The following is a 9,462-nucleotide window of genomic DNA, read 5'->3' as shown; positions in this document are numbered from 1 at the left end:
TTGCGCTAGAGGCGCCAGAAGAACACGACAGCAATCCACTCAACCTCAATTCAAATGTGCTCTATTGGAATTAGGAGTCAATGAGGCAAAAATCAAATAATTTCATTACATTAAAAAAACAAGGGAGGAAGAATAGTAGCACAAGTTATTGTTATGTGTGGTGTTTGCATTATATTGTTGTGTGTATGTGGTAGGTAGGATAATGTATTTTTATGTAGTTAGAAATAATCATTAAACAAACAAATAATGATAATTACAATATTTTAAACCAGTTCCCAAACTTTCTCCTTAAGCGACCCCTTTTCTATCATTAATTAAACTGATGACCCCTGACTAATATTGACAATATTACTGCACAATAAACACAGCTAAACTGTACAATGAACCCAAAGAGTGAACTGCAGCAAAACTGAATTGATTTGATTTGGATGAATTTAGAGCTAATTATTTCCATTTAGGGAACTTTTCATACAATTCTCTGTCTGTATTATGTTTTTTTAATTTAATTTTTAACAATTGTCCAGAGTTAATGGGCTTATTTTCGGACAAATCTAGTGTTTTCTTGTCCCTAGCACATTTTACTTTTAGACAATTTACCTTTTTCTTTACAGAAGTGACCCAAATGCTGAGGATATCGGCCTACTTGGTGGAAAAATATATTTCTAAAGTGTTCTTACACCACTTAAAATCAAGAAGGTGTTGCGACCCCCGTTAGGGTTGGGAACCACTGATGTAACTAGAAGACATGGAAATAATGGAGCTAGTTAGCCCCAGTATTATTGGAAAAAAAAACCTTTGGATGCTTAATATAGAAAAAAAAATACTTGGTTTGATTTGTGCTTTGTATTTTCAAACAGTGTGTTAAACTTTTACAAGCGTGAAAGATTTAAGGATGAAGAAGAACCAATAAGTTTGACAAATGTAACACTATTTAACACGAGCTTGGCTGCAGTTGCTGGAGTGTCAACTTCCCCAAACCAAACACAGAGCAGGACAGTGGCTATCATTATTCTAACCCGCGATATACTCTTGGCTCCCACAACACAGGAGATGTTCCAGTCAGGTAAACAGGTATTTGTCAAACGTAAGCTCTGGTTGTGATAGCGTTTAACATTCCTGTTGCCTTTGGAAATAACACTTTACTACTACATGTTGGGAACATGCTCTACTAATATTCAACATCAACTGACATTCAAGGCTTTTACATGGGTCCTTCAACTAGGGCTGCCTGATCTGAGGCCCTGACTTGAAGAGGGGCCTTGACAGGGTTCCCACTCCTCTTTACAAATTGTTTTCCAGGACATTTTCCAGTTGTTTTTATTAACAAAACTCACAAATGGTCATATAATCTGTGGTTTCGGGCAAGAAACTGCATTCATTTGGCCACAGCCCATAAGTAACAGTTCAAGTCAAGTAGAATTTATTTTATTTTATATTTAATATATAATTAATCTTCTTGATAGTTGAAGTGGCCATTGTGCATGTATTTATCAACCATAGCAACAAGAAATTTGATGCTATATAAAGGTCGATATGAGAATTTCGCTCAAAGCTCTGGAAAAAATAGACTCAATACTGAAAAGATCACTGCAAGTCAGTTCCACTTTTCACTTCTCTGGGAATATGGATGGGAATGTCATACAAACAGTCATGTTTCAAACAAAATACACACCTAAGTTTAGGTAGGCAGTCTGAGTGAGGGGCTAAAATACAAACAATTCCAGGACAACATGGATTATTTCCAGAATAATTGTTAATTTTAATAAATTTCCAGGTGTTTCCATGGCTGGAAAACTAGTCTCTAAATTTCCAGGTTTTCCAGGACTTGTGGGAACTCTGCCTGAGTAAAAATCTAATTTTACACAGCAAAACGATGCACAATAGGTGGTAAATTGGGGAGTTAAAAGGGGCCCAACAGTTATTCTTTTTGTCCTGAGGATCCTTTACCACATTGATCCAGCCAAAGTGACATTACGTTGTGTGGTTTCAAAAATCAATGCACATCGTGACCTCCTAAATCCATCTGAATCAACCAGGTATTATTGAACTGAGCTGAACTGAGGGGTTACAATGGCACACTGCCTCTGCATTGTCACTTTACTCAACCAGTTGTCTTTGCAGGCGACAGATGCACCGTTTGTTTGGGAGGGAGGACACCACATAAGTGCAGCACAGATCAATGGCTTTTAACAACACAAGGCTTAGTCAAAATAGAGCTACACAAATGAGATTTCTGCAGGCCCGTTGGGAGGTGTTTTTCATACTTTTCTGTATGTATGGATGGTATCCTGTTTAGGAAATACAGGGTTTTTTTGCTTAAGAAATGACTTATTTTTAAAAATGGTAACAGCTCTATCACTAAATGTGTTTTTGTTTCCAACTTTGATGCAGGTAACACCAAGCTTTAATTTAAAGTGTGCAAATAAATGGCAGCCACATCAAATAAACCCAAAAAAGTAAAGGAACAGATCTGTGGTTTGTGCTCGCTTGTTATAAAATCAACTATTTAAATTTGTGTTCTGCACTGAAATGCATTTCACAGATGTGTGTTGTTATGTCTGATCATCAATGGGTGCATGTAGACTGTCTAGTAGCACCTCTACAGTGGGATCACTCTTTGGCTCTATGGGAAAACATCTGACCTGACAAAGCCAAAACAATGACTCTGCCAAAATGTAGCTGTGTCGTGTTTGTGTGCTCCCACCCTAAATAAAGAGGCGGGGAACATTGAACAAAGAAAAGCGAGGGGGCAGAGGGGGGACGTTAAAACAGCCCACTTAACAAATTAGCAATTCTTCACTGTGTAAGTGGATGTTTACGACCGAGTCCTCCTTTAATTGTTCCAGTCAGATCATTTAAAAGTCTGTCTGCATTCGGTCAGATGAGGTTAGTCATTTCTTAAATTAGTCTTGATTTTGAAGCATTATGAAACATTAGTTATTCAGTATTACAGTCCAGTGTCTTGACAGTTTTTTTTGCAGCTTTCCTGCCCTCGAGACTTCTTGTGGAACATCTGCTATTGTTCAGAGCAAAGTCTCACCATACATTTGCTGCCCCCTAGAGGTCCAAAAGGAAGCACCAAGAAACAAAACTGTGTTTGAATTGTATCTTTTATATCCCACAAAGGCCTACATAAGAAATCGTAAACATGTTGCATTTACAAAACGCCTTGGATGCACGAGCACTGTCGTGTCTCTTTAACACAATACAAAATGTGCAACAGTTAGTGCAGAGCGAGTCAGCAATAAAATGGAGCAATTTCAATAAAACCTGACTGGCATAAAAACACAATACTGACAATTTAGCTTCTTCCTTTTTGTAAATCCATCAGATTCACAGGGAATGTCACGTCAAAGAACCCACCTTAACTCTGCCCCACCTTCTTCTTTACTTGAGTGTTTGATGTAAGCATGAAAAGTCTTGGCAGTGGGTATTTTTTCCAATAATACAACTGTCACAAATAAACAAACTCCTGTCTGAATCAGGGACTACACTGCATACTGTAATACACAGATTAAATGGCCAAAGGCTGGCTGAATTCTACAATGACTGTGAAACAAATAAATTGTTCTAAAAAGCACCTGAAAGCAAGAAAATCACAAAGTCTGAACAAAAGTTGTTTTTCATTTAATATCTGGCAGGTTTTTGTATTCATTTGCAGCTTTTGAATGCCACCTACAAATAACAGCTTGAACTACAAAGTGTGATATCATCGTCCATGTGACAGAAAACACAGAAACTCAGAATTCCTTCACAGCGCCATCAAATGTAAGTACAGTAGGAGGTTGTAAGACTTGGTGAGAACACCCAGGGTTTTCAGCGAGGAAGTCCAGTAACAGGGAGGCAGCAATCTCCTCCTGCAGAGTCCGATACTGGCAGCTCTGTCAGACTGAAACTGAGATATACAAAAACTGTCCGGCTCAACCTCAGTTCTGTACATTCAAAGGCCAATGTTGACTGGTTTGGTGTGAGACACCAATCAAGAAGAATAAAGGGCAATAAACCGATGCTGTGTAGAAAATGTCATTACATCCCAACTTGGCTGGGTCTCGTCATTCCCTTGAAGACTCGTAACTTTCCTGCACCAGTGAGATCAAAACTGTAGTCCGTGGTAACATAGGGTATCTCTCCCTCAGAGCCAGGCTGAAACAGAGACCAAAGGTACGATAAGTCATGGTAAACTATGCTTTGGACAGATCACTTTTAATGGTAAAGGGAGGAAAATAACGTTGTTTGTGGTGTATGAAAGAGCCGAACCTGTGTTGTGAGGATGCAGGAAGGCAGCGATATCGCTCCCAAGAGGAGACAGTTGACCTTACGAAGGATGGAGGGATCTACAGGCGTCAGCAAAAAGTACAGACCTCGCGCCATGTCAACACCTCGGAGAACACCTGGAACACGATTACATGTAAATACATCTAACAACCAAGAGCAAACATTTAAACCCTAACCTTCAGTCTGTGGGGCTTCTTTACACATACAGAACGCTGTTTTATCACCTTTATCCTTAAGTGTTCTAATTGAATGAGAATTGCTTGTAAACATTACTTTTTGATTTTTGTTGTGGGGTCTAACTGACCACAAACATAAGTAACATCACTATATAGGATAACATTCTATTGCTTTATTTGTGAATGACTTTTTGGCCAAAAGAATGAATATACATTTGTTTATGCATAGCCTATATTAACATAAAAACATGAAATATTTTGCATATTTGTTGTAAATCAGTCACCTTCATCAACCACTTTAATATGTTTAATATGTGTACACATATAGTAGTAAGGTCTGTGAGATCCCAAACAATGAGGAGTAAAGACAAAGTCAACAAAAAACTACAGTTAAAGGATCAAACTACGTATTACCTTCATCCTACCACCACATTTAACATACAAGGACTATCGACTGTAAGAAACAACCATCATTGCAAAATGCTAACTTATTTCTTTTCATAACAATATCGATTATATTAGTTATGTCCTTGATGTAATCAGATTGAAAACATACAGATTATTATTTTAGGAAAGTTACACTTATTTGGAAAATTGTGTAATTGTGTAAAAGATACTTTAAATTAGGACCCACAGCGTAAATAAACTCCATCTGTTAAAACTGCTCACGTGGGATTGGGTGTGTTCGACTGTACATGGGTATTTTCAAAAAGCACAAATTAAAGTTGATAGGATAAGGGGTTCATTTGACCATTAACGCTCTGACAGGATACGTACCGAAGCCCACACACGGGCAGATGGGAGCCTGCGACAGCATGACTGGGCCCCCCCTACTTGTTACTTTCTCTGACAGGCAGCAGAGTCCCACTAGACTGGCATTGGCAGCATAAAACATGTGACTGGGCACTACCTCGCAATGGATCACACCTAAAGCCACCGCTGTGTGAGGCACCTACGGGCCAGAGGGAGAACGGTCAGGTAATTATTAACACCTTATTTCTCAGCTGTTTAATCCACAAACAAACAGGAATGTAAAAACAACAATTTGTTTCTTTTCTAACTGCAGCTTCATATTTAGAGTCGTCTTTCATCGAACTCAGCAGCGAATAAGCACATTTCCCGAACAGTCTATTTCTTTAAATGTTGGGACAAGCAGATACAGAATTTGTGATTTAAAAACCATGTGTTGTTGTTATTGTTTACGTGTTGCAAGGTTTTTTACCTGCTAATAATACCGCAAATCACATGCCTCAAAGTAAAATTTTAATCCTATCACGAAGAAAACGTGCAGCATCGTGACTGTCACGTACCTGGTACGGGGTGAGGCTGTGTAGAGGTCTAACTGGTCCAGGGTCATCAGACTGCAGCTGACTCAGGTAGGCCAGCAGTGACAGCTCCCTGTGCTCATTAGTGCGCTGGTATCTCCTGTCACACACAATGCACACACAGAAAATGATGCAACATATTCAAAGATTTCAGACGTTAAAGCCAGCACAGAGCGACAGCGGCGTACTTACGCTGTCCCCTGGCGCCCCACTCCTTGAAACTCTGATTGTACAATAAGGTGAGTGTAACTTCTGGGGGGACTGTGGCTCTCTGTGAACTCGTCCAGAGCGGTCTGGGCGGGTGGGTGCGTCTGGCAGCCGTGTGCTGTCCTCAGAAACTCCGGAGTGAGGGCGGGACACTGGATGATGCCGCTGTGACCGAGCTGGACCACATGTGAGACCGGGAAGAAGCGGATCATGTCCACTAGCAGCTTAAATCCGAACCCTGTGGACGGCCCAGACAAGCACATGTTCAGACACTGTTCACAGTTAGTATACAGTTCTTTATATTCTTCCACAGCACGGATGGTAGCCTGAGCTGACCTTTGACCCATCCCATGGTGTTGATAATGACGGGAGTCTCTCTGCTCTGGGAGCGTCTACGCCACAGGGACTTCAGGGATTCCAGGTAGCGCTCTAAGTCCGCCTCGCATGACGACTGACCGTAGTAGATCATGTGCTCTGGTGTGCACTGATGTGTGAAAGGAGGACCTGAAAAATAACTCAACATTAGTCTGCTAATCCATTCTTACACAAATAGTACAGCGATCACACGTGGAAAAAAACTGTTCAGATAAATATGAAAGAAACACTTCAGCATTCTGGGAAATAAGATTATTTGCTTGCTTTGCTTATTTGTCTGTCCAGTAAATATGAAAGAACGATCCGGCACATAACACCATAAACAAACACTGTAAAGTAAATATTAGATAAACAAATAGGTTCATTAGTGACCTTTATAAAAGCTGGATGTTGTGGTTGCACAAAGCTAGGTAGCTGTTTACCCTCGCGTCTCGGCAAGAAAGAGAATGAGCGTATTTCCCAAAATGTTGAACTATTCCTTTAACATGTAATACTTTTATTAATACCTACTAGAAGGCTGCTAGAGAGTTAAGAATGATTTAACAATGCAATAAATGCACCGTAATCACAAAGACTAAAAGAAATCTATGGAATCAAGTCAAAAAAAAGATAAATAATATTAAACAATAACATGTATAAGAGGTCATGGGAAGTAACAAGAGGATAAAAACATACCCAGAAGTGGTTCTCTGACAGTCGACAAAGACAGGCACCCAGCAGGAGTGAACTCTGTTTGACCGAGGTCACCTTCCAAATAATCTACGCTAGTTGTGCTACAGATACACACACACACAAATACACACACTTAGTTTCCTGCCAAAAATATTACTATCATACTCAAGATGAACTCTAAGTGACCTCTATAGGAAGGTTACATCAACTGATGATACAGTACTGTACACAGGGATCATAACAATATGCAAGTACCAACTACACATACAAATCTAGCCTATAAATATAAAAATACGACAATATATCAGTATAAATATTTAAATATACGAAGGAGAACTTACTGATTTAGTAAGGTATTGATGAGGGTGCGGATAAATGTTGACTTGCCCACATTCTTGGTGCCACATACAAAGATAACTGCACAACCATCCATGTCACCTATGAATCAAACACATGTGTCCAGTAATTTGCCATCAAATGTGAACCATTAGAACGGGAATACATAACACTGCTGTCTTCAGTAGCGTGGTGTTTCTCTGTGTCTCTGGCTACATCAGTGCTGGATCTTTACATTTATGCCATTGAGGTCTTAATTAATGACCATTGTGAGCACAATGGACGCTTGCTCTTGCTTCTGGAGTGAAGTGAAATTAAAAGAAATTAAATTAAGTTAAGTGAGGAGAAATTACAAGAAACAAGTGAGAGAGAGATGCAACAGAAGGTAACTGGCGAGATCAGTGGGATCCCAGTTTCTTATTTTTATTATTTAACAATATTGGACACTGAATTCTGCTGCCTATTGTATCATGTCTGGCAGTACACACATAAAGTTAAGTTAGGACTCTAATATGATTTCGAGTTGCTCACACACTTTCTGAGAAATGCATTATGCTGATCTTAATCCGGAGAATAAAATGTGTGTAATTTCTCCCTGTGCATTTAACCTTTTGCAGACGTGAGACCGACGTGTTAAATCGCCATTACGCAACGTGGGTGAACGTCTACAAGGAGCTTACCTCTGCAGGCGCTGACCATCGCGTTGAGAGCATCTCTATAGCTCGGTGACATATTCAGGCCGTCGATGGTGCTGACCAGGGGAATCATACCCAAACCATTCAGAGGAGTGTCAAGAACAGCCGACATGAGTTCACTCTGAAAACAAGCACAGAGGAGAAGAACATTTACCTATACGTGAATTATACTCACCTTGTGATAAGGTGAATACTGACAGTAGCGTAATGTACAAATATCAGTCAATTTACCATCGGGGGGCTGAACAGTTCACTGAGATATGCGAAGCTCGACAGAAACCGTGTCAGAGGCGTCTCCATGGGCTCCAGTAGGATGACGGATGAGTTTGGCATAATCCTTTTCAGCAACCTTTTCCGTGACGCTGCGAAATGCAAATTCAAAACGGTTTAAGGACAGAAAAATGAAGTGCGTACAATAATACAACCTCAACTGACACTAACTATACAATACACAACAGCAGGTGAGCAGCCTGTGCGTTTACCTGCGGACAGATACTTTCGGAGGATGGATGCGGCCTCAGTTTTGTCGTCTCTGGTGTGACCAGAGCTGTCCAGTGCTCTGATGGTCAGGGGACAATGTGAGGCTGGGGAGAAGAGCGGATACGACTCCTGGCCTTCTTCAATGGTGAAGCCCATCACCTCTACCCGACCGTACAGACAGGTCAAAAAGCACTTCCCGCGGAAACACAGGGTCTGCAGGAGAATCACGTAACGCTCGGTCAAAAGAAACGGGAGTAAAACTGACAGACCTTTACCAAAATATCCCAAAGCATACCTGATTCTTCTGCATGACAAGTACTGCGTGATTCTGCCGATCGTCTCTCTCCGCACAGTGATGCAGAGACTGTCCCTCCAGTCTATCTGGCCTCGCGTCTTCCTTGTCACCCGAGGTCTCCGTGCCATTCCCGTGGATGGACTGGGAATACTCCTTCCACTCCTGTGAGTCGTTTGACTCGTTGTCCATCGCAAACACTGAGCCTCCATTAGCCTGTGTGTGACACTTCTTGGCTCCAGACTGAGGAGGGTTTTTCTTGGAGTCGGACACAGCCTTTGCCTTCTTCTTCAGCCTCTTGACGCTGGGTTTCTTCTTCACACACGCCTGGTGCTCCTTCGCCACCCTGGCCATGACAGGGCTGGAGCTGAGCTCTGAGGGAGTGATGGGGGGCCTGCACCGTTTGCCCCTCACATCCTTCCACTTCTGAGATTTAGCCTGGCCCTTCACCTGCGTGGGTTTGCTCACCTTCATGGTTCTGTGATCAGCAGTGACTCAGGTGGGGTGCAGATGAGAAAAACAAACAAAAAAACCAGGGGGGAGCCTGCAAAGGAGAGATGCAAGACAATTAGCACCTGAAAGGGGGAGCCATGCTGTCAGTGCCCCCGCCCCCCCCCCGCAGCTAAACG

General features: G+C 41.3%; 1 protein-coding gene across 1 annotated transcript in view; it reads right to left on the bottom strand.

Moving 5' to 3' along the window:
• Positions 1-3,611: 3,611 nt before the first annotated feature.
• nol9 (nucleolar protein 9) overlaps positions 3,612-9,462 on the bottom strand; it is a 6,377-nt gene continuing 526 nt past the window's right edge. Inside the window, exons 2-13 of the mRNA XM_035657261.1 lie at positions 8,837-9,377; positions 8,544-8,754; positions 8,293-8,423; positions 8,047-8,182; positions 7,372-7,468; positions 7,034-7,131; positions 6,320-6,487; positions 5,969-6,221; positions 5,762-5,876; positions 5,229-5,403; positions 4,258-4,391; positions 3,612-4,143 (exon numbers count right to left, since the gene is read on the bottom strand). Of these exons, the coding sequence (XP_035513154.1) occupies positions 4,027-4,143; positions 4,258-4,391; positions 5,229-5,403; positions 5,762-5,876; positions 5,969-6,221; positions 6,320-6,487; positions 7,034-7,131; positions 7,372-7,468; positions 8,047-8,182; positions 8,293-8,423; positions 8,544-8,754; positions 8,837-9,307 (2,106 nt within the window). The 5' untranslated portion in view covers positions 9,308-9,377 and the 3' untranslated portion in view covers positions 3,612-4,026. The remainder of the gene's footprint in view (positions 4,144-4,257; positions 4,392-5,228; positions 5,404-5,761; positions 5,877-5,968; positions 6,222-6,319; positions 6,488-7,033; positions 7,132-7,371; positions 7,469-8,046; positions 8,183-8,292; positions 8,424-8,543; positions 8,755-8,836; positions 9,378-9,462) is intronic.

Source organism: Morone saxatilis, unplaced genomic scaffold, assembly GCF_004916995.1.
Source record: "Morone saxatilis isolate NCDOM2014 unplaced genomic scaffold, NCSU_SB_2.0 Contig15, whole genome shotgun sequence".
Taxonomy (NCBI): domain Eukaryota; kingdom Metazoa; phylum Chordata; class Actinopteri; family Moronidae; genus Morone; species Morone saxatilis.
This window is presented reverse-complemented; position numbering and strand designations above follow the sequence as displayed.